The following is a 26,039-nucleotide window of genomic DNA, read 5'->3' on the forward strand; positions in this document are numbered from 1 at the left end:
AGCTATAAAATGTATGCATAGAACAAGCATCACGCAATATTTTTAAAGGGTGGAAATTAAAATGTCAAGTGCAGCATAGTACAAATAGCAGGGAATATTTACAGAGTGACCAAGTGGTGAATTTTCATTACTGACTAATGAACTTCATTGATATCAGGTATGTGGTTGGATCTCAATTCTGATAAAGGAGTTTGCTAGGGTGTGTCAGAGATATAGACATGATCTTTTCCAAAGTGATCATTTGAAAAAGAGATATCCACATCTTCAAGCCCATATAAAGGATAGAAGCTGCACAGGGCAGCTTTACTTACTCCAGCACCTTCCTCTCCCAGGCAAAATGAAAATACTTGTGAGTATTTGTTTCTGCTTCTTGATACTCTTGTGGTGACTGCTTGCAGACAATGCTCATATCTAATATGCCATGGATTTTGGGAGTCTTAGACAGATACTGTGCATGCTTCTAAGCTTCTGTGATTGAATTAATGACATCTTTGGCAGAAATAGTGTTGAATAAGTCTGACTTTTTTTGTCCTTTTCCTGTTTTGAGATGTTTACTTAAAAGAAAATACAAAAATACAAAGAAATCTCTAGATAATTTTGATTTGGAGGATGTTTAATAATAATCCTTTATTATGAGCTTCATAGGGAATTTGGGCTATTTAAAACAACTACATTTGCTATCTAAGAGAGAAGTTGTAATTTAAAAATAATATCAGTAATAGTAATAATAGTACCTCTTATTCCTCAAATGCATACTAAGCCTTAGACTAAGCATATCACGTGAATAATTTCATCTATTCATTGCAACAACCCTATGAGTTGAGTAGTATTCTCCCCATTTTACAGATAAGGAGACTGAGAGGCAGAGGAATGTGATTTTCCCAAGCCCATAAATGTGGGATTTAGAATGTAATTTATCCATCTGAATCCCCACTTGCAGGTGCAATCATGGCAAATTTAAGCAGCCAGAGTGTCTTCAATGTCCTCTCATTATGACTAAATTCTCCCTTAGGACAAAACGTTCCTTCTATGGCCACTCCACCCCTCCAACTGATCCCAGCCTCCGTAGTTCCACATTGCAGTGCCCCATGGACAGTGGGCTATGTTCTGACCTAGAATGGAATTCGCTCCCCTAGTCTCTGTCGTTTATTCTCATTCAGCTGCTAAGGGAGAAAGCAAAATGTTAAGTACCTCTTTCTAAAGTGTTAAAGACTGTCAGCTTAAAGAGCTCCCTCTCTCAGGGCTGTCTTGATTTTCCAAACTGAGACCTAACCCTGAAGCACAAAATTATTATATAACCATGGTGTATTAGCCACAGTGTTGGAAGGGAGATCATTTTGGGGCAGAGGACACTCCCCAAGCTCTCTCTAATCATACCATTAAAGTGGTTTAGTCCTTCGACTACTTGTTCAAACCACTATTTTAGACTCATTAAATAGAATATACGGGAGTATCATATGTTGCTAGAGCTGGTCTGTGGTAAGAGAAGATGTATCCCTATGGAAGGCTGAATATCAGCACACAGGTCTTTGTTAGATGCTCTACTCCCAGTCCCCAGAAGAGAAATATTAAGGGTGGGATGGAAAGGGAAGTAGGAAAGTCCCACTGACAGTTCTTAAAAATATCCCCCTTCCCCAAGACTCCTTTCATCAGCAGTTTTCAAATGACAGTGCAGTCAACTACGTACTGTTGTAGTTTTCAGTGATAGTACAGTTCACTGATGTTCAGAAGAGAGGGTACAAAACCTGGGTTAGCATGTTGGAACAGACTCTTACAGAACTACAGCAAAATATCAGAACTGCTTCAATGTCAGCTCACGACCTGCGGGCCCAGCACTTGTATGATAGTATCACTAAGGCACAGGAGAATATGGGGGTTTTACTTGATGTCAGCCTCAAAAGTTAGTTGTGCTCCCAAGCATTCTATTTTCATAGTTTCCATTAGGAACCTGTCAGGTCTTTATCACCCATGATTCATTTTAAATCTGTATTACCCTCTCAGTCTTAAGGGATTAAAGTTTTTTAAAATTAATTAATTAATTAATTTTTTTAGAGGACACAATTTGACCACTGTTATCCAAAGCTAGTGTGAATCATACCAGAATATTTCCATAGTGAAATGAATCCTTCACTGCTCATCTGCCCCGTGTTTCTCCTACTATCTACATGGTTATAATGCTAGAAAGAGTTGGGAATTAGGTGGCAATTGTAGCACCCTGTGTCTGGCAAATAGAATGAACTCAACAAATGCCTGTTAAATGAGCCAATGTGTGAGCCAATCAATGTGTGCGTGGAGAGGGAGTGCTGACCATCTGTGGCCACTCAGTGTCTCTAGGTGTACATTTTCTGAGATATCTGTGCCTTTCCTGTCCAGTGTTTCCTCCTGTCCCACACTCAATGACTACCCTATAAAGAATGGATGTGGTGGGTCTGTTTTTCAGGTGGCATTTCTGGTGGTGCTGACCATCTTTGGGATACAATCTCATGGATACGAGGTGAGTTGGTTCCTTATGGACTTTATCTCTTAGAGATGTTGGGAGAGGAAAGGGAAGGTACAAGAGAGCCTGAAGACAGTAGAGAGGCCATATGCCTTATTTGGGATGGAATCTCAGAAATAACCAATAATGGAAATAATGAGCTTGGCTATTCCTCTCCAACCACAATACCTTTGTAAATGTAAGCTATTGCTTTAAAATGTGGTCAGTCTCATTTCTCTTGTGATATCACTGCTTCTCCCATATATAATATAGTAAACTCTAAGGAAAAGCTTTGCCTTCTTATGGCGTCATAAGTTTTTGGACTGGGACCCCAGTGGACAGTTTTAGTTTTTAATCCCTCGTTCATAGCAGGCAGATGCTTTATTTTGTTGGAAGAGTTGTCTTTCAAATATATAAGATTTATGGAAAAACATTTTGTCTTTGTTTTCAATCTAGGTTTTTAACATCATCAGCCCAAGCAACAATGGTGGCAATGTTCAGGAGACAGTGACAATTGATAATGAAAAAAATACCGCCATCGTTAACATCCATGCAGGATCATGCTCTTCTACCACAATTTTTGACTATAAACATGTAAGCAGGAAATGAATTTTCATATTCATCAGGACTAGTTTGCTAAAGAGCAGAGGGATCTATATATATATATGGGGCATATATACTTGAATTCTTAGACTTAACCTTGCAATTCTTTAAGAATTCCTCACTTTCACTTTTCTCTTTAAATAATCAAGCAATTGGTTAAAAAAACAAAACCATTTTGAAGAAAAACATATGACAGGAAACATATGCATTTGCTTGACCTTTTCAGGTAGAAATTGGAAGAGTGATGGTATTATCCCACTACAGGCTCAGAAAGTGCAAAGAAGAGTAACCAAAGTCCAAAGCAAAGCCCGGCACACAGACACTCAAACTCATTTGTTGAGTGAATAAATGAATGAATAGGGCTTCTAACACAGAACATCATGCAGAAAAAGAGCAATTGGTCAGGCACAGTGGCTCATGCCTGTAATCCCAGCACTTTGGGAGTCTGAGGCGGGAGGATCTCTTGAGCACAGGAGTTGGAGACTGGCCTGGGCAACATGGCAAAATCCTATCTCTACCAAAAATACAAAAATTAGCTGGGTGTGGTGGTGCGGGCCTGTGGTCCCACCTACTCGGGAGGCTGAGGTGGGAGGATTGCTGGAGCCCAGGAAGTCAAGGCTGCAGTGAGCTGAGACTGCACCACTGCACTCCAGCCTGGGTGACAGAACGAGATCCTGTCTCAAAAAAATAAATAAATAATTAATTAAAAAATATAAAATAATAAAAAGAACAATCACAAAGCAATCACAACATAGCAGAAATCCAGAGCAACTATACACATTTAATTGTGTACATAGGGTAGGCAAAAAATCATACTTTTTCTGTAAGAAAGAAAGTCTGCTAACTAAAAGCACTAAACTATTTTCGAGTGTTAGATACTGGCATTGACAATAAGTCACAGAAACCTGCTCAGAAAACGTATCCTTCATCAGTTATTTATTCATTTGTTTTCCATTTCTTCCACCAACGAATTATGAACCTGTTTCTACCTAGGTTCCAAGCTATGCACTATGGATATAAGTAGGTTCCAGCTCATCTCACTAGACTTTTGAACATGCTTTTCTGTCCCTTTTCTTCTAGAAATGTCTTCACGTTCCTCTTTCCCATTGGTGTTGGCAGTTCAGTCACACATTTGAAAGTATAGAGTCATTAGAAAATGTGGTTTAAAAGGAAGTGGCACTGAAATTGTTTTTAAGCAACTGTCATGGAAATCCCAAAACTGTCTTTAAAAAAAAATAGAGAAGTGAGGATTTGCTTTAAGCTTCTTCCATTATCACCAGGCTCAGCCTCTGTCTATTTTTTGAATTTTAGGAACTGACAATTTGTGAGAATTGAAAAATAAGAACCAGAAAGATTTCTATTAGATACAGCTTTCTAGAATATATCATTATTTGGAACTCTGTAGAGACAATTTTCACTCCAGGTGAAGACTCAGTGGCCTTAGGTCCCATCTGGCCCCAGGGTCTTCACCCTCCATTGCTCTTTCAATCCCACCTTATTGCAACCCATCCCTCTCCAGCCAGCTTGGGTTTGAGATGGAGAAGGGATGGGGAAAACTGGAGAGGAAAAAAAGATGGCAAATGAGGGGAGGATAGATGAGACGTGTGTGAGCGTGCATGAGTGTGGGTATGGGTATGCTTATGAGAGCTTCTAAAGCAGCACTGTCTAACAGAACTTTCTGCAGTGGTGGAAGTGTTCTAGATTTGAATTTCCAATAGGGAAGCCCCCAGCCCTCTGTGGTTATTGAGTACTCAAAATTTGTAACAGAAGTGCATTTTAAATTTTACCTAATTTGAATTTAAATTTAGATAGCGGCATATAGCTAATAACTATCATATTGGACAGCACAGTTTTTTGTTTTTTGTTTTTTTTTGACGGAGTCTTGCTCTGTCACCCAGGCTTGAGTCCAGTGGTGCGATCTTGGCTCGCTGCAAGCTCCACCTCCCGGGTTCATGCCATTCTCCTGCCTCAGCCTCCTGAGTAGCTGGGACTATAGGTGCCCGCCACCACGCCCGGCTAAATTTTTTGTATTTTTAGTAGAGATGGGGTTTCACCTTGTTAGCCAGGATGGTCTCGATCTCCTGACCTTGTGATCTGCCCGCCTTGGCCTCCCAAAGTGCTGGGATTACAGGCGTGAGCCACTGCGCCCGGCCAGGACAGCACAGTTCTAAAAAATATTCTATTTACCCCAAACTGGGGAGGAAGCAGAATAAAATTAATGGAAAGAAGCCAGATGCAGTAGCTTACACCTCTAATCTCAGCACGTTGGGAGCTCAAGGTGGGTGGATCACTTGAGATCAGGAGTTTGAGACCAGCCTGGCTAATATGGTGAAACTCCATCTCTACTAAACATAAAAAATTAGCTGTGCGTGGTGGTGCACACATGTAGTCCCAGCTACTCTGGAAGCTGAGGCAAGAGAGTTGCTTGAACCAGGGAGGTGGAGGCTTCAGTGAGCTGAGATTGCACCAGTGCACTCCAGCCTGGGCAACAGAGTGAGAGTCTGTCTCAAAAAAAAAATAAAATAATAGTAATAATAATAATAAAATAATGGAAAGAGACAGAGAAGTGCTTCTTCTCAATCTTTCAAACCTCAAACTGCAGACCCTGGTTCCATGACATGAAAAGCAGAATATAGTCATGGGTTTGCACAATTTCAAAGGGGTAGAAATGACAAGTGAAAAAATGAAAATGTTATGTAAAATAAGTCAAGTGGATAAAGTTGATTGCAGATTGGAGAGCAGTCCCACCATATATTCACTGTGCATGTTCAAGTCTTTCTTCCGAGGTTCAGGCATCATCTTCACCAAGTTCAGATTCAGGGAACTAGGGAGGAACAGTAACTGTACTCTTGCTGCCTCAGGGCTACATTGCATCCAGGGTGCTCTCCCGAAGAGCCTGCTTTATCCTGAAGATGGACCATCAGAACATCCCTCCTCTGAACAATCTCCAACGGTACATCTATGAGAAACAGGTAATTCTGGGGCACTCTTGAGTATTCTCTGTTCTTAAGCCAGACAATACTGGTATTTATGGAGAAATGAGGAGTGTGAGGGAGAAGATCATACTATCATGCCTTACCATAAATATGATACTCAACTTATTAAAGTTATTAAAGTGTTTTTACTTTTATTTTATTATTTTTTAAGAGCAGGAGCAAATCTTAGCTTGATTTCCACCATATAGTCCTAAATACAAGAATTTATAATAAATTCCAGTGACATTATAGCAAGGACTGATCAGCTTCTCTTCTCAGAGCAGGGCTATGAGAAATGGTGACTGGAACAATAATAAGAGAAGTTCTAATATTCAATGACCCAAAGATGCAAAGAAATAATACAGTTGAGTGAACATATACAAACAGTGCACTGCGGCTAGAGACCCAAGGTTTAAGTCTCCCTCCATAACTTCTTATAGGTGCTACCTTTGACATGGGACTTACTTTCTTTGGGCTTCATTGCCACCAGAGGTAAAATAACACTGGTAATTGCTAATGAGGCTACTTCACAGATACAGTGTTCAAAAAGAGATGATGTCTTGAGATCCCTAAGTTCTTTCTGTTTAATAATCTGAAAGAGAAAAATTGTCACAATTTATAATAAGGTACACCAATTTTTGTCAATTTATTTTATGTTGTTCTTTTCTGTTATACCGATCTAGGCTCTGGACAACATGTTCTCCAACAAATACACCTGGGTCAAGTACAACCCTCTGGAGTCTCTGATCAAAGACGTGGATTGGTTCCTGCTTGGGTCACCCATTGAGAAACTCTGCAAACATATCCCCTTGTATAAGGGGGAAGTGGTTGAAAACACACGTGAGTACCAATAAGTCATTCATTCACCAAATATTTTCTGAAAGCTACTATGTGCCAGGTGCTCTGTTGGGTGCAAAGTGAAATGCAAATAAATGGGAACAGTACTCAGTTCAGTTTGCTTTGGGAATTAATTACATGCCATGTGTGTAAACTGTGCTAAATTTTAGGAATACAGAAATGAATTAAACAGTCTCCAGGGAACACATAGTCTAGTGAAGAAGCTGACAAGTGAAAAGAGAGGATGGAGTAAAGGATTTCTGGGTGCCAGTGAAAAACTACTCGATTCTTGTATACTTTCATATGTAAGAATTTCAAGTAGCAAAAAGTCATCCGGGCCCTTAGAATAGCATCTTTTGAGGATAATAAGAAGGAATTCACTAAGAAATGCTCTCAGGATCTGGAATAGAATTGGTATAGGAAAGAGGAGGCCAAGTGGACTTACAGACAGGGAGTAAAAACCTTGATTCATCTGGGTAACATATGCCACTGCAGATATTACTGTCATTTTTATACAAAGTTTCTAAACATGGCAGAGCAACCAGAGTGAAAGAGGTCGGGCCAACTGATGATGAACACAACAAAGGAAATTTCTCAGAGTACTGGAAGGTAGATAAAGAAGAGTTCATGTTTATTATATATCTACTGCCCAGAAAAAAATTTTAAGTACTCATTCACAAAGTAAATAAAGGCACATAGGTATGCCATTGACACAGAATGGCATAATATCACTGGGATTGAGCCAACCAGCACTTCCAAAAGTTGTCAATTTTATTTAAGCTAATGTATTATTATTCTAATAATTCCAATAATATATTTTTTAATGCTCTTTCTCTGAAAAATTTTCCCTTTTCCAGATAATGTCGGTGCTGGAGGCTGTGCAAAGGCTGGGCTCCTGGGCATCTTGGGAATTTCAATTTGTGCAGACATTCCTGTTTAGGATGATTAGCCCTCTTGTTTTATCTTTTCAAAGAAATACATCCTTGGTTTACACTCAAAAGTCAAATTAAATTCTTTCCCAATGCCCCAACTAACTTTGAGATTCAGTCAGAAAACATAAATGCTGTATTTATAGATTTTTTGGTGTTTGTTGTTTTTTGTAAGCAGCAAAGGGAATCCAAGCAATGTCTTTGTCACTATATAGAAGAAAAAAAATTGCCAGAATTTTAAATAAGGTGCATAATGTGTGAAAATTCCCAGATAATACCACTGGGTCACATGTGGACTAGTCAGCTGGGGTCGAATTTCCATTTCTTCATCTGCCCTCTGGACCAGCTTCCCATCTAACCATCCAAATATGTGGGAGCAACCTGGGTAGAGAAGAGGCTCACATGGTGGTGGCCTTGACCTGGTCATGGGAGGGACATGGCGTATGCTTATCAAACAAGTTGAATGCTCAGGTGAAGGCTTTTAGGGCCATTCATATGAGTTAAAATGTCCTTTAACTCACCAAAGCAGTAGACTCAACCTGAATAAACATTATAATAATATGTGTTGCCCTGGAGTGAGAAGGGAGAAAGGGAGAGAGGAAGGAGCACCTAACATCCAGGAAAAGATGCACCATACTGAAGATCATAACAGGAGTGAAAACCTAACTAGAAATGCCAAGTCAATACATAGCAGAAAAACAACTTCCAATATTTCAAATAAATTGCACATTGTATACAAATCTCAGATCGTGAAGCCGGGTCACACGTGAACGTTCGGCTGAATGCAAATTCAGAGCAAAGAGGAATTACTTTAACAACAATTTATTCTCTTGCCGCAGACTCTGGGATCCTAGCTGCAGAGGACCCCCGGCCTCCGCGTTTGAGCTGACATGAGACTCTCACTAGAGATTAGATGGAGAAAGGGCTTCAGCAGGCACGGAGCTGGAAGCTTCGTCTGTGAGACAGCTCCGCGGGAGCACTCATCCCCCAGGGCTCTCTGTCTCCCTCTGAGAGGCTCTGGCCCCATATAACCACCAGAATGGGAGAAGAAGGGCTTCCCCGTGGGATTAGGGCACATCTGTCCCGCAGGCCCACCTGCCTGCCAGTCCCTCCCAGGATTCCTGCCTGGCCACCCCACAGGAGTGTGTACACAGTGCAGCCTCAGCTGCTCAGCATGGGTGCTTTGCTCCACTTGAGTGCATTCCGGCAGCGTGGGAGCTGTTTGAATCCCCCAGTGCACACAGATCCCAACCCCAAGGGTCCAGGGGAGGGAGCTGTGAGCAGATCCGGACGTCCCAGGGCTGTGGCTCCGGAATGCGGAACTGGGCCCAGTGCTTCAGCAGAAGAGGAGCCCATACTCTCAGAAAACTCTCAGAGAGGGGTGAGTCGCACAGGTTCCTGGGCTGGTGTGGAACCTAGGCGTGCCTCCCTCCACAGAGCTGGTCCAGTAAGTGTGGGGCCTGTCTCCCTGCTGGACCTCTGCCGGAAGGAGTCCCACGACCTGGAACACCTAACAACAACAGAAAGTCACGGCCACAGTGCCAGTGATCAGGGGTCCCTCCCCCCAAGACCGAGGAGGAGACCTGGTGAGGGGTCACCCCTCTCCCCCTTGCACCACAGAGCACGGCTTCAAAGGCCCGGATACACAAAGGAGCCAGGTGGCAGAACATTAGTCTAGCTATCTCCCATTGCTGTCACGCGCCATCTACTGGATTTCAGCCCAAACTACAACACGAAAAACTGCTAATTTTCCTGCCTGCCAGGCCGAGGACTAGAATTCAACAGACTGTTTAGAGCCTTAGTCCTCTGAAAACTTCCAGAAATGAAGCCAACTGACTATATTCAGTTTACACCACAGTTAAAGGAACACCAACCCTCCCAGATGAGAAAGAATCAGTGCAAGAACTGTAGCAATTTAAAAAACCAGAGCGTCCCCTTACCTCCAAATGAGCCCACTAGCTCCACAGCAATTGTTCTTAACCAATCTGAAATGACGAGCATGGAATTCAGAATCTGAATGGCAATGAAGCTTATAGATATCCAGGAGAAAGTTGAAATCCAATCCAAGGAAACCAAGCAATCCAGTGAAATGGTTTAAGAGCTGAAAGATAAAATAGCAATTTTACAAAAGACCCAAACTGAGCTTATTGAGTTCAAAAAAGAATTTCATAATACAATCAGAAGTATTAATAGCAGAATAGACCAAGCTGAGGAAAGAATCTCAGAGCTTGACCCCTGGTTCTTTGAATCAACTTAGACAAAAATAAAGAAAAAAGAGTTTTAAGAAATGAACACAATCTCCCAGAAATATGAGATTATGTAAAGAGACAAAATCTATGACTCATTGCCATCCCTGAGAGAGAAGGAGAGAGAATAAGCAACTTGGAAAATATATTTGGGGACATAGCCCACAAAAATTTCCCTAATCTCTCTAGAGAGGTTGACATGTAAATTCAAGAAATACAGAAGACCTTGGCCAGATAATATACAAGATGACCATCCCCAAGGCACATAGTCATCAGATTCACCATGGTCAATGCAAAAGAAAAAAATCTTAAAGACAGCTAGGGAGAAGGGTCAAGTCACATGCAGAAGGACTCTCATTAGGCTGGCAGTGGACCTCTCAGCAGAAACCTGACAAGCCAGAAGAGATGGAGGGAGGGGGGTCTATTTTTGTCATCCTTAAAGAAAAAAAATTCCAACCAAGAGTCTCATACACTGCCAAACTAAGCTTCCTAAGTGAAGGAGAAATAAAAACGTTCTCAGACAAGCAAATGCTGAAGGAATTCAACTAGACCAGCCTAACAAGAGGTGCTAAGGGAGTGCTGAATATGGACTCAAAAGAATAACAACTGCTACCACAAACACTCACTTAAGCACACAGCCCACAGACACTATAGGCAATTACACAGTAAGTCTACATAACAACACAATGACAGGATCAACATCTCACATATCAATACTAACCCCGAGTGTAAAGGGGCTAAATGCCCCACTTAAAAGACATAGAGTGTCAAGCTTGATAAAAAGACAAGACCCAATCATCCACTATTTTCAAGAGCTCTATGTTACATGTAATGACACCCACAGACTCAAAGTAAAGAGTTGGAGACAGATTTATCATGCAAAATCAGAAAACAAAAAAGAGCAGGAGTCGCTAGTTTCATATCAGACAAAACAGACTTTAAACCCTTAATAATTAAGAAAGACAAAGAAGGGTATTGCCTGGACCGCAGAAGGCTTATTGGAAAAAAGGAAGGGTATTACATAATGACAAAGGGTACAATCCAACAAGAAGTTTTAACTATTCTAAATATATACACACCCAACATTGGAGCACCAGGATTTATAAAACAAGTACTTCTTGATCTACAAGAAGACTTAGACAGCCACACAATAATAGTGGGAGACTTTCACATCCTACTTACAGATCGTTGAGACAGAAAACTAACAAAGGAACTCTGGACTTGACCAATTGGACCTAGTAGATATCCACAGAAAACTTCACCCAACAAAGACAGAATATACATTCTTCTCATCTGCACATGGAACACATTCCAAGATCAACCACATGCTAGGTAAGAAAGCAAGTCTCAATAAATTAAAAAAAATTGAAATCATACGAATCTTAATATCAGACCACAATGTAATTAAAAAGAAATCAGTATCAAGAAGATCTCCCAAAACTACATAAATACATGAAAATTAAACAACTTACTCCTGAATAACTCTTGCGTGAACATCAAAATTCAGGAAGAAATAAAAAATTATTTGAAATTTCTAAAAATAGAGACATACCTAACCAAAATCTCTGGGGTACAGCTAAAGCAGTGTTAAGAGGAAAGTTTATAGCACTAAATGCCTTAATCAAGAAGTTAAGAAGATCTCAAATTAGCAGTCTAACTTTGCACCTAAAAGAACTAGACAGAAAAGAACAAACCAACCCCAAAGCTAGCAGAATAAAAGAAGTCACTAAAGTTAGAGAAGAATGGAATGAAATTGAGATGCAAAATCCATATAAAAGATCAAATGAAACCAATAGTTGTTTCTTGGAAAGAATAAATAAAATTGATAGACCCCCCCAGCTAGATGAACAAAAAAGAAAGAGAAGATCCAAATAAACACAATCAGAAATGACAAAGGTGATGTTACAACTGATCCACAGAAATACTTGTCCTCAGAGACTACTATGAACATACACAAATTAGAAAATATAGAGGAAATGGATAAATTCCTGAAAGCAAAAAATCTCCCAAGATTGAATAGATGCGAAAATTCTCAACAAAATATTAACAAACCAAATCCAGCAGCACATCAAAAAGTTAATATATCATGATCAAGTAGGCATCATTCCAGGAATGCAAGGCTGGTTCAACATAGGCAAATCAATAAATATGATTCACCACATAAACAGAATTGAAAGCAAAACCTACATAGTCATCTCAATAGAGGCAGAAAAAGCTATCAATAAAAATTCAACATCTATCAAAGGAACATACCTCAAAATAATAAGAACCATCTATGACAAATCCACATCCAACATCATACTGAATGGGCAAAAGCTTTAGCCATTCCTCTTAAGAACAGGAAGAAGGCAAGGATACCTACTCTCACCACTCCTATTCAAGGTAGTACTGTAAGTACTAGTCAGAGAAATTAGGCAAGAGAAAGAAATAAAAAGCATCCAAACAGGAAAAGAAGTCGAACTATCTCTCTTTGCTGATGATATATTTGTATACCAAGAAAACCCTAAAGACTCTGTCAAAAGACTCCTAAAACTGATGAATGATTTTAGTAAAGTTTCAGGATACAAAATCAATGTACAAAAAGTAGTAGCATTTCTATATACCAACAGTGTCCAGGCTGAGAGTAAAATCAAGAACACAAACTCACTTAAATAGCCACAAAGAAAATGATATATCCAGGAATACAGCTTTCACTAATGAGGTGAAAGATCTTTACAAAGCTTAAAGAAATAATAGGTGACACAAACAAATGGAAAAAAAATCCATGACCATGGATTGGAAAAATTAATATTGTTAAAATGGCCATACTGCCCAAAGCAATATACAGATTCAATGCTATTCTTATAAAACTGCCAATGTCATTCTTCACAGAATTAGAAAAAAACTATTCTAAAATTCATATGGAACAAAAAAGAGCCCAAACAGCCAAAGCTATCCTAAGCAAACAAAACAAAACAAATAAACAAACAAAAAACAAAGCTGAAGACATCACACTACCAGACTTCAAACTACACTACAAAGCTACAGTAACCAAAACGGCATGGTACTGGTACAAAAAGAGACACATAGACCAATGGAACAGGTTACAGAACCCAGAGATTAAGCCACACACCTACAACCATCTGATCTCCAACAAAGCTGACAAAAACAAGCAATGGGGTAAGGATTCCCTGTTCAATAAATGGTGCTGGGATAACTGGCTAGGCATATGCAGAAGATTGAAGCTGGAACCCTACCTCTTACCATATACAAAAATTAACTCAAAATGGATCAAAGACCTCAAAGACCTCAAACTATAAAAATCCTAGAAGATAACCTAGGAAATACAACATTAACCTTGGCAACATTAGCCTTGGCAAAGAAGTGGGGTCTAATTAAAGAGCTCCTGTACAGCAAATGAAACTATTAACACAGTAAACAGACAACCTACAGAATAAGAGAAGATATTCTCAAACTATGGATCTGACGAAGGCAAAATATCTGTCCAGAATCTATAGAGACCTTAAACAAATCAACAAGTGACAAACAAATAACACCATTAAAAATAGGCAAAGGAGATCAACTGATACTTCTTAAAAGTGGCCAACAAACATATGAAAAATTAGCATCACTAATAATCAGAGAAATACCAATAAAACCACTAAGAGATACCATCTCACACCAGTCAGAATGGCTATTATCAAAAAGTAAAAAAATCCACAGGTGTTGGTGAGGCTGTGGAGAAAGAGGAACACTTATACACTATTGGTGGGAATGTAAATTAGTTCAGCCCCTGGAAATCAGTCTGGAGATTTCTCAAAGAACTTAAAACACAGATACCATTTGACCCAGCAATTTCATTACTGAGTATATACTCAATGGAAAATAAATCATTCTACCAAAAAGACACATGCACTCATATGTTCATTGCTGCATTATATACAATAATAAAGACAAAAATCAACCCAGCTGCCCATCAATGGTAGATTGGATAAAGAAAATGTGGTACATATGTACCACGGAATACTACACAGCCATGAAAAGGAATGAAATCATGTCCTTTGCAGCAGCATGGATGAAGTTGGAGGCCATAATCCTAAGCAAATTAATGCAGGAAGAGAAAACCAGATACTACGTGTTCTCACTTATAAGGGGGAGCTAAACCTTGAGTACACGTGGACATAAACATGGGAACAATAGACACTGCAGACTATTAGAGGAAGGAGGGAGAGAGGAAGGTTCAGGTTGTAAAATTACCTATCTGGTACTATGCTCAGTACCTGGGTGATGGGATTTGTATACTTAACATCAACATCACACAATATTCCCATGTAAGAAACCCGCACGTGTACTCCCTGCACATAAAATAAACACTGATTTTTTTTTTAAATGCAACAACAAATAGGTTTTTCCAATTCTCCTTATCAATTGTCACTTTGGAAACTCAAATACAGTTGAAAACTAGCCAGGAAAGTTTTGGGGTTCCTCTGATTGTTTCGTAAAAGGAGTTTAATAACATTTAAAAAATAATTTCTATGTGCCATTTACTACTTTTATTTCTAAAACTGTACATCTACTTCTTAACAGTCATCAATGTACTCAGCACTGGAACAGGTATGCTGGGGGAAGAGGCCCAAGGCAAAGCTACCATAGCTGCCAAAGTTATTTTCTTGTTGGGGAAATAAGCATTAGTATGAAAACATTTGATAACAACAGTAATGAATGCACAATAAAGTGCCAGATGAATGGTAGAGTGTCTGAGATGGGGCTTTGGTGTTTGCAAGTGATGCAAACCAAATCAAATTTGCTGAGGCCAAGGGGGAATTTACTGTCTCATATAACTAACCATGGAAGAAAAGAGATACTCTGGTCTTGAGTAGTGGAACTAGATGCTTGAAGGTGACCACACACTCTCTTTCCATGTCTCAACTCTCTTCTCTACACTCAACCTCAGTATCTTACACTGGGTTTCTCCATGAGGATAGAGTCAATACCACTGTCAACTACACTATAGTCAACCGCTATTGGTCCTCATCTTCCCACCTTGATCATCAGAGAGAAAAGGACTCCTTTTAGTCTAATTTCAAATTACTTTTAATTTTAAAAGTATATGATCCTAATTGGCTCATGTGGGGCACAATCCTGTGGCCAGCATTAGGGATAGGAAGTTGGGGTGCAGGAAGGGGTGTTATGACTGGTAAACTCCTTTGGAATCTACTGCTTAGAGATGTGTTATCCTCATTAATTTTTATAGCATTGCTCCTATTTTTAGCATTTGCTCTCTAACTCTCCTCTTTGCTGTTGTCATGCTGAATACATGTTAGGAGCAGCCAGTGGAGGATAACAGGCACACCCTAAAAGGAATGTGTCTAAATGGAAGCTACAATGCAGCTGGGGCTTTGGTTATATTTTTTCCATAATTAGCCCCCTCTTAAAGGCTGAAAAAAGTAGATATCGACTCCGTTAACTTACTGGATGCTCAAGCCAGAGACCCTCTCTGGGCCATCAGGGAGAAGGAGCAAACCTGGACCGAATACCACAAAGCACCCAGGATGCTGGAAGAGTTGGTCAGGCTACAAAAGCTGGCTTGAGCTGAGTTATGCCTCCCTGCCCAGAGTCTAGTGGGTTCTGGCAGTGCTCTCTCCTCATAGTGGCCCAGCTGAGAACTGATGGTATCCTCCAATGCACAGTCAGGCTGGAATGGCCCTGTGGATCCACAATGGGGACCTAGAGGCAAGTTAGTTTGACAGGGAAAAGGCAGAGTTCTAGGTCATCTGTGCCCTGACTAGTTTATTTTCAAGCCAGCTGAGAAATCTAGCTTTCTGCGGGATGGAGGAGCAGGTATCCAGCATTGGAAACCCATGGAGAATGGGGGAGAAAGAGAGAGGAGGACCTTTCAGCTGTGGAAGGCTCTTTGGAGCATGGTTTGTGGGAGGGGATTAGTTCTGGTTCGGCCATACTCCCAGCCCTGTAGCAAAGCCTCCTCAGGGCTTCCCCTCTCTCCAAACCCCTCCCAGTGAGGCTGATGCTTTGAGCTTACTCCTTACACAGTATTAACCATGCCACACTTATAAGTATTGTCATCTTGGTTTCCCCAACCCCCTTTCTCCTGTGACAGGTCCTTTGCTGGCAGTGGACAGGTAAAATCCTTACTCTAGCCTCCTTCAGCTCTGTTCCTCATTCCCCGAGGGGTAGGGACTTTTAGAAAGTGGCCCATCCCATGGTACATGGTCTCTTCTTGACCACACTAGGACTCAAGTACAAATTAGCATTTCCCTTTTTATGAATCACTTAAAAAGTGGTACTACCACACTCCACAGGAGATATTGCCACTTTTTAAATGATTTTTAAAAAGGAGAAGGCTAATTTCTTCCCTGCTGGCTTCCCTACCTGCACCTTGTAGATAGCACCACCCGGGGTGCAGGCTGGGGCAGGCTGTGGTGGGAAGGGAAGCAGTGGTGTCCCAGTTCTGGAGAAAGGCTTGCAGACTCTGCCTTTGGCAGGATTTTTCTGCAATTAGCCATCTCCTGGGCAGAATGAAGGGAATTTCCCAGCCTGTTTCCTGCCTGGGCAGGCTCCTCAAATCCAGGGATGAAATATTAATACTTTCTGCAGGGCCAGCCCTCCTTTTGGTTTTATTATGGTACCAATTCCAGGGCTTTGAGGGTTACAGGGAACCAGGCTTTCAGTGGGGTGGGGCGGGGGGAGGTAGACTGCTTCTCATCTACAGTTGGAGAAGATTCCAGAAGGAGAATACTGTCTGGCTTCACTGTTCTCTCTGGGTTGTTTCCTTGGTTCTCTCCCCAGCTCCATGTTGTCTCAGTCTCCTGGATCCCAGTACCCCTCCAGGTCTTCCATGTGGGCCCCAGACTACACCACCCACCTTCACACTCCCATTCCACAACTGAGTCCAGTGGCCAGCTTGTTGATACTTCCTTAATTCTCAGCCAGAGCTAGCCCTCGGATGGCCCAGCGGGTCTCGCTGCTTCAGATGTGGCCTTGTGGGCATTCCCTGGCACCATTTTCTCTCTGGGTCCTGTAAGCTCCCAAGTGCAGGAGGTTCTTGGGTACACCTGTGTGCTTGGCAACATCCAGCATTGTGTTTGCTGCTTCATCTAGGTGTCCTGTTGCTCCCATTTCCCGTCATAGGGCATCAATCCTTCAGCAAAGGGAGACAGCAAATGCAATGCTGCCTGTCTGACCACGGGATATACTGGTTCAGATCTCACTAGTGATAGCCCAGACTTCAACTTGCTTTTCAGGGTATTAGATCCCCAATCCCTTAGTGCCCAGGGATTCAAAGTTTGGAGTAATCACAGCCCTGCCAAACAGTAGGGGTGCTGGTGGGGAGTGTCTGCTGGCTGTTCATGAACCTCTGCTGTCCTGGGTCTCTCTCCACTGGACACAGCAGCATCTCTAAGTTACAGACAACAATGTGCTGCCCTGCATGGTTGAACCGCTTCTGACATCTGCTAGGCATCCCGTCCCATGTGCCCTATGCCCTCTTCGATGCCAGTGAGTCACAATGGTCTATGCTTATTCACAGCAGTAATACCTAGGGAGTGCCCACGAAGCCCTTCAGTCCTGGTCCCTCGCTCCGCATGGATCTCCTGGGAAGGCATCCGCTGAGTGGATCGGTTCATGAGAACCTGCATTTATGAAGCTCTGAAGTGTGTAGGCATCATCCTCAGTGAAGACAAGTAAGAGGCCCAGCCCTTAGAGGAGCTGCAGCAGGGAGAGTACCTTCCACCTTGAGGCCACCCCAGACCTGGAGGAGCTGCAGGCCCTGGCTCTGCAAAAGGACCTTTGAGGTGGGTGAGACTGTCTCCCAAATGCGCAGCTCTTGAAAAGGACACATGACCAGTGTGTGTGCCTACTGCCTGCTCTGAGTCTTCATTGGTCCCTCTGTCTTCCTTTTCATATGCATGCACATAAAATATACTGATGTTTGTGTTTTTTTGTTTTTTTTTTTTTTAAAAAAAAGCTGGCCTGAAGGAGCAACTGGGCCCAGGATATGAGTGTGCCAATGGAGCTTTTGCAGGAAGCTGGGTGAGGCATGTAGATGAGGTTCTTATTTTTGTTATTTCCCATACAATTGTGTTTCTTACAGTAAATGACATGTCACATGTCACACAAACTCCTTTGCTCATCTGAGATAGAATTAAATAGGATTTGTTCATTCAGAGCTCCCAGGATTAGAATACATGGACCCAGACAAATACTTTATTATACAAATGTCTGTTTGGATAACTGACTCAATGAATGAATTCAAGCATTTGTTAACTCAAACATAATAAATATAAATTGGTGAATTAATAAAATATTGAGACTTCTAGCTTCTAATAATGATGAAGTAGCTTATATCAGACTAACATTCCTTCCATAACAATTGTAAACCTGGAAAAAAATATAAATAGTAGCCATTTGAAGACAATAAAGTTACCCCAAACAGGCAGAAACTAACGAGGATATGACCTTTAAAAGAAATGCTTATTCATCTATTGCTGGTAAGAGTTGTCTAATACTCTGTGGCAAAACCAGTCCATTGATTACCCAATCCCACAGCTCCAATTTAAGTAGCAACGAAAAAAAAGCCCTTAATTTTAGAAAATATATTCCTTTAGTTCCAGGGGATTAATCATGATTAGTCTGAATCAGTAGTTTTCAACTGGGGTGTGATTTTTCTCCCCTCCCCTGGAGACGTCTAGTGGTGTTTGGAGATATTTTTGATTGTTACAGCTGGAGGGTACGTTACTGGCATCTAATGGGTAGACACCAGAAATGCTGCTAAATATCCTACAATGCCCAGGGCACCGCCCTACAACAAAGAATGTTCTGGCTTCAAATGTTTACAGTGCCAAGGCTGAGAAAGCCCTGGGCTAAATCAGTCTTGGTTTCTTTTAAGACAATAAAGCAGTATCATTTTCCTCAGTCTATGATTGGCCTGTGGGTGGCCATATGATCTCAGCTCCTGCCAATGAGTTATAAGTAGAAATCTGCTAAGTGGGGCTTTCAGGAAAGATTTTTCTTTCCTAATAAGGAGTAACAGACTCAGCTGGCATGTGACTCTGCCCTTTGTGTGTTCCTATCATCCTTCCCTCAATGAGGATATGAGGCTGATGTCAGGAGATGATTGGCCATTTTAGGACCATGAGGCAACAATCCTAGAGAAGGAAGATTCGGGAAAGAAAGAAAGAGCTAGAATGCCTGACTGCATTATTCCAGAGCTGCTCCAGCTGGGACTTCCTTCCTGGATCAGTATCTACCTGTTTAGGCCACTGTGACTGAGTTCTCTTTTTTCACAGTTGAAAGCATTTCTTACAGATACACCTGAAAGAGGCTGGATAACTCCAGTGAGTACACATGCCTCCAGACCTGGGCCCACCCAGCGCTGCTGTCTCCACTTCTTTCACCCCTAAAACCCTTTTGCAAATTCCAGGCTCACCACCTTCCTTTACTCACGCTGCAGAAACCCAATACTGAGGGCTACTCCTAGGATAACTTCAAGCAAATGTCACTTGAAGCTCACTGCCCAGCTCTGTTTGGCCTGCCATTCCTTCTTATCAGTCCAGACACTGTCCCTAATTCTCCCTTGGCTCTTGGGGAAATATCTGATGTTGCAGCAACTCTGATGCACAGGGCTCAGCACACATTCAGGAATGGAATCAAGTGCTTCTTGGCGTTTAGGATCTAGGTGTATCCCATTTTAAGGTGGTAAGCCCATTTCCACAGCATGCTTTTAACCACTAGGGAAGGATTCCCTGGCTGCTGCATGGCCCTTCCAGCTCATGCAGTAGCATACGACCCCAAAAAGGGACACCCCAAGAATTCACCCCTCACTGCCTCTAATGATGCAGCTCACCCCTCAATCTTCCTCTAAAAAGTTACTGTTGCTACACCCATACATGGCCTTAGGTAAACAATGCCTGGTCAATGGATAATCATCCTGTCCTCTTATTCATGACCTTTGTTAGCTTCTCTTTCCTCCTGTTTGACCCAAACTAATCACAATAGGGAGAATCCTGGGGCTACTCGCCAACTCCTTACCATCTGCAGTTGACCCCCATCTCAAGAGACTTGCCAGAGTATGTTTGATTTTTGCTGAGAACTCCTCAGCACATTCCATTGTGCTAAGGATAAATTAAAGGATAATTCCATTACTATCCCTTTCCACTCCGTTGGGGCCAAGGGCGAGGTTGGCTATTGCCTGGGAGTGGCATGAAAAAGCCTTCTGGGGCATTGGAAATCTTCTACGTCTTCCTCTGGTTGATGGCTACATTGGATGAATATATGTAAACATTCATTGAGCTGTGCACTTAAAATCTGCACTTCATTGTATAACTCAATAAAAATGTTCATATATTTTTAAAATTTAAAACACAAAATAAAAAGGAGGCCCATCCAGTCTTCAGCAGTCTCAAGATACATACAAGTTGGCCATGGCTAGAGCCCATCAGCACTGAAAGGCCCGGGTTCCAGCTGCCTGGAGCCTGGAGCCAGGCCAGAGGACCCAGTGCTGTGGTCTTCCTTCAGGGATGGGGAGGATGTAAGTCCATGGACAGCTACAGCTCTGCCTGCTGTGGACGGCTGGGGTACTGCCTCTGTGTAAAGCATCGCCCAAACTAACTCAGTCCAATGGAGGGGCTCCACACAAATAACTACTGACATATGGGTTAAGTTATGGGGTGGATCTCTCCGCCCCAAGCAGACAGCAGGACAAGGAGAAGCAGCACATTCCAGGCAGGATAAGGGGCACTGCTCCTGATCTCTTGGAAAGGAAACTGAGAGCACAGAGTGAGCAGGTAGCCAGAAAATGAACACTGGGCAGCTGCCTCCCGTGGCTGGCGAGCCAGCTCGCCCATACCCACGGTCCTGAACTTGGACACAGCTGGCTCTTCCCTAGACTGCAGAGAAGCAGGAGTGGCAGGGAGAATTAGAAGTGGCACCATCGGGGGTGGAAAGGACTGGTAAGGAAATTAAGATGTTGCCCCTAAAGGGAAGTCTGTCAATGGAGTGCCTTTCTCGAAACAAGGAGACCAGGAAATTTGACCTCTGTTTTAGATCTCCTCTCACTGGGAAAGGACTCTTGAGCAAGGATGGAATTCTTGCAGGAGAGTTTTATTTATTGCGAGAGAGTTTTGAGTCCCAGCTGGGATTTAGACATTACTTAAAGACTTCTTGGTAATCCTCCAAGTGCCCAAAGATTCTTCCAGGGTAGATCTGCTCAGGAAAGAGGGGGCTGGGACACAGTCCTAATCCAGTAACAAACTCTGGAGAGGGAGGAGCAGTTTAATGACATTGCGATGTTTCAGGCTCAAATTTGTCCCTGGTCCAGTCCCTAGTGAACTCATATTCCAGGTCCCAGGGTGGTGGGTGGGGACTGAGTATAAAAACAACAGTAGCCACAGATGAGAAAAGCCCCCCTTCTTTTTCACTAGTTTCTCTAAGAAACTAGGGTACACATTGCAGGGTGATGTGGTTAGGCTCTGTGTCCCCACCCAAATCTCATTTGGAATTGTAATCCCCATAAACCCCATGTGTTGAGGGAGGGACCTGTTGGGAGCTGACTGGATCACAGGGGCGGTTTCCCCCATGCTGTTCTCGTGATAGCGAGTGAGTTCTCACGAGATATGGTGGTTTCGTACATGTCTGACAGTTCCTCCTTCACACACTCTCTCTTTCACCTCCCACCATGTAAGACATGCCTGCTTCCCCTTCTGCCGTGACTGTAAATTTCCTGAGACCTCCCCAGCCATGCAGAACTGTGAGTCAATTAAACTTCTTTTCTTTATAAATTACCCAGTCTTGGGCAGTTCTTTATAGCAGTGTGAAAACAAACTAATACACAGGGCATACATGAATGATTGAGATGCCAAAGGGTGAGGAGAGACTCATTTTTCTTATTTTTGCATTGGGTCCAGAGGGCTAATACCCCTTAAGCCCCCTAAGGCTCCCCAGATCAGTGGCAGAGATGGCAGTGTCTGCCCAAAAGGCAGCACTCCACAGAGGGGCAGCAGGTGGAGACAGCTCAGCTGAGGACTCTGGGTGCTGTGGGTTCCCTGGACCCTTCTCTCAGCTGTAAGAGGCAGCATTGACTATGTCAGCCTATGTCAAAGACAGGGGCTGCCCCAAGGGAGGAAGAAAAGAAAGATGATTTCCCTGCTTGGAAGATCACTGGTCTCATTCTTAGATACTTTTAGGCACTCCCAGGGAGACTCAAAAATTATTTCAATGGACTCAGCAAGAAGCTTAAGTTCTCATTTATTTATTTATCTATTTTTATTATACTTTAAGTTCTAGCATACATGTGCACAACGTGCAGGTTTGTTACATAGGTATACATGTGCCACGTTGGTTTGCTGCACCCATCAACTCGTCATTTACATTAGGTATTTCTGCTAATGCTATCCCTCCCCTAGCCCCCCACCCCCGGATAGGCCCCAGTGTGTGATGTTCCCTGCCCTGTGTCCAAGTGTTCTCATTGTTCAATTCCCACCTATGAGTGAGAACATGTGGTGTTTGGTTTTCTGTCTTTGTGACAGTTTGCTGAGAATGATGGTTTCCAGCTTCATCCATGTCCCTGCAAAGGACATGAACTCATCCTTTTTTATGGCTGCATAGTATTCTGTGGTGTATATGTGCCACATTTTCTTAATCCAGTCTATCATTGATGGATATTTGGGTTGGTTCCAAGTCTTTGCTATTGTGAATAGTGCCGCAATAAATATACGTCTGCATGTGTCTTTATAGTAGCATGACTTATAATCCTTTGGGTACGTACCCAGTAATGGGATCTCTGGGTCAAATGGCATTTCTAGTTCTAGATCCTTGAGGAATTACCACACTGTCTTCCACAATGGTTAAACTAATTTACACTCCCACCAACAGTGTAAAAGTGTTCCTATTTCTCCACATCCTCTCCAGCATCTGTTGTTTCCTGACTTTTTAATGATCGCCATTCTAACTGGTGTGAGATGGTATCTCATTGAGGTTTTGATTTGCATTTCTCTGATGACCAGTGATGATGAGCATTTTTTCATGTGTCTGTTGGCTGCATAAATGTCTTCTTTTGAGAAGTGTCTGTTCATATCCTTCGCCCACTTGTTGATGTGGTTGTTTGTTTTTTTCTTGTAAATTTGTTTAAGTTCTTTGTAGATTCTGGATATTAGCCCTTTGTCAGATGGGTAGATTGCAGAAATTTTCTCCCGTTCTGTAGGTTGCCTGTTCACTCTGAGGGTAGTTTCTTTTGCTGTGCGGAAGCTCTTTAGTTTCATTAGATCCCATTTGTCTATTTTGGCTTTTGTTGCCATTGCTTTTTGTGTTTTAGTCATGAAGTCCTTTCCCATGCCTATGTCCTGAATGGTAATGCCTAGGTTTTCTTCTAGGGTTTTTATGGTTTTAGGTCTAACATTCAAGTCTTTAATTCATCTTGAATTATTTTTTTGTAAGGTGTAAGGAAGGGATCCAGTTTCAGTTTTCTATATATGGCTAGCCAGTTTTCCCAGCACCATTTATTAAATAGGGAATCCTTTCCCCATTGCTTGTTTTTGTCAGATTTGTCAAAGATCAGATGGTTGTAGATGTGTGGTGTTATTTCTGAGGCCTCTGTTCTGTTCCATTGGTCTATATCTCTGTTTTGGCACAAGTCCCATGCTGTTTTGGTTACTATAGCCTTGTAGTATAGTTTGAAGTCAGGTAGCGTGATGCCTCCAGCTATGTTCGTTTTGCTTAGGATTGTCTTGGCTACGTGGGCTCTTTTTTGGTTCCATATGAACTTTAAAGTAGTTTTTTCCAATTCTGTGAAGAAAGTCATTAGTAGCTTGATGGGGACGGCATTGAATCTGTAAATTACCTTGGGCAGTATGGCCATTTTCATGATCTTGAGTCTTCCTATCCATGAGCATGGAATGTTCTTCCATTTGTTTGTGTCCTCTTTTATTTTGTTGAGCAGTGGTTTGTAGTTCTCCTTGAAGAGGTCCAAAGCTTAAGTTCTGTAATCCCAGGTGGAACATACAATCTGTTATTAGTGTTCATATGATTCTCTTTTAAACAGAAGGCTAGGGCCTTAATAAACATGGAATGCATTTGGGTCAGGGACACTGATTTGAGATTCAAATATGGTAAATTTCACTGAGTGCTGAATTAGATGTATTCTGAGAATAAATGTTAACAATGGCCATCAGTAGGCTGGTAACATCTTGAATGCTATTTTTGCCATCACCACCCCAACTCCCAAAGGACCCAAATCCTGGTGCATGCATGGAAGATTCTTTATAAGGACCCAAATTTACCTTGACAAGTCCTCTAAGGTCTAGAGGGGTGTGCTGGCTCTTTCTCAGGAGGGAGCTATCACAGCCCAGACAATGACAGCCAAGTGTGATGATGCACATCGGGAGGGCAGCAGGCCTTGAACCTGGCATTTCTGGAAGGAAACCAGTCCCAGCTGGAAAGCAAGTACCTGCAAGGATGTAACAGATGGAGACAAGCACGGTGGGGGGTCTTGAAGTCTCCTGGAAATAACAAGGGTATTATAATAATTGGATGAAGTCCAGAGGTGATGGGAAATTCAGGAGCAGCTGAAGCTCAGAAGTCCAGAAGAGGGAGACTGGCATCAGAGTGGTCAGTAGGCAGCAGGCCCCCACCATCACAGAAGTTTCAGGAGTGGGGATCTAGCAACTGTAACAGGTACTTAGGCACATACGACAAGATAGGGACTGGTCCCCAGAGCTCAGGTTGAAGGTGGAGGCTGGGTGTCAGGGATAAGGCACATACAGGATGCACTGACAACCATGGTGATTTGACTCTGGGGAGTCAATGGGCTTAGTCTTGGGGGCCAGACCCTGCCTCATGGTGCTCTCAGGGCCTCGGGTTGACCAAGCCTTGGTACATTGCATCTAATATTTCCACATAGTGTGGCTGTGTACATATCTGTACTTGCCTTGCCCTCAACAAGTCATATGTGACCAATTCCAGAGGTTCAGAGCCTCTGGCCAGCCCAACCACATCCTGTGTGCACCTTGGTAGAGGTTCATCTTGGGCTTTTCTGGTGCAGTCGGCTTTCATTCCTGGCTATAGGCAGTCAACCACTGCTCTATCTCCTTGGCAGAACTGACTCCTAGCAGCTCTGTCATCCCCCAGAACCCTCCTGCTCCATGCACACGCACTATGCAACACCCCACCCTGTCCTACTTTATTTTATAGTCCTCCAAACTCCAGCGTGACCTTCTTTGGACATTTGCACATGTATCTCTAACACTCCTTCCCCATTTATTCTTGTTCCTGAGGTGAGAGGAGCCAGGGATGTTCTGGGGTTTGGGTAGGCGTGGCTCAGGCCCTCCCAGCTATAGGAACGGACAGTTAAAATACAAAGCCTATTCGATTTCAACAAGAGAGAAAGAAAAAGACAGATTAAAAAAGCCTGGGCAACATAGTGAGACCCTGCTTCAACAAAAAAAATTTTTTTTTATTAGCTTGGCATGGTGACTCATACCTATAGTTGTAGCTACTTGGGAGGCTGAGACAGGAGGATCACTTGACTCAGGAGTCCGAGGCTTCATTGAGCTATGATTGCACCACTGTACTCCAGCCTGGGTGACAGAGCAAGACCCTGTCTCCAAAAAATAAACAATAAATAAATACATACATAAAAAGAGTGCTGAGAATCCATGGCCCTTATTCATTTGCAATGGAGAGAAATTCCTGGGAGTTACCACTAAAGGGCTTAGGCCAGTTCCAAAGGGAAGCTTACCTGGATCTCTCACAGAAATTTTCATGTTACAGGCTGGGCCACCACAGAGAATAGGCTTCCTTGGAATCTCAGCACCAATTTTTCAGGAGACAGAGATATAACCTCAGACCCAACAGTTAAGTCTGTGCTATGGCTAGTGTCTGTGTTTATTTTTGATTGATTGATTGATTCTTTTTTTTTTTTTGGCTAAAATTCTCAAGAAATTTCTCAAGAGATACCCCAGAAAGAAGCCCTTAAAAATGAGCC

The 26,039-nt window shown here is 42.3% G+C and overlaps 1 protein-coding gene and 1 long non-coding RNA gene across 2 annotated transcripts; one reads left to right on the top strand and one right to left on the bottom strand.

The window, feature by feature from the left end:
* Nucleotides 1–305: 305 nt before the first annotated feature.
* On the top strand, nt 306–7,967 carry GKN2 (gastrokine 2). The gene is made up of 6 exons (XM_063695460.1): nt 306–349; nt 2,441–2,494; nt 2,933–3,070; nt 5,941–6,051; nt 6,738–6,894; nt 7,749–7,967. Exons 1-6 carry the CDS (start codon nt 338–340, stop codon nt 7,829–7,831), a joined length of 555 nt encoding a protein of 184 aa, XP_063551530.1. The 5' UTR covers nt 306–337; the 3' UTR covers nt 7,832–7,967.
* A 14,536-nt stretch (nt 7,968–22,503) lies between these two features.
* LOC129531833 (uncharacterized) lies at nt 22,504–25,695 on the bottom strand. The gene is made up of 3 exons (XR_008677267.2): nt 25,536–25,695; nt 24,337–24,503; nt 22,504–24,036 (listed from the first exon to the last, which is right to left on the bottom strand). It is a non-coding gene; the product is annotated as an uncharacterized lncRNA (long non-coding RNA).
* Nucleotides 25,696–26,039: the final 344 nt, after the last annotated feature.

This window comes from Gorilla gorilla, chromosome 12 (genome assembly GCF_029281585.2).
Source record: "Gorilla gorilla gorilla isolate KB3781 chromosome 12, NHGRI_mGorGor1-v2.1_pri, whole genome shotgun sequence".
Classification (NCBI taxonomy): Eukaryota; Metazoa; Chordata; class Mammalia; order Primates; family Hominidae; genus Gorilla; species Gorilla gorilla.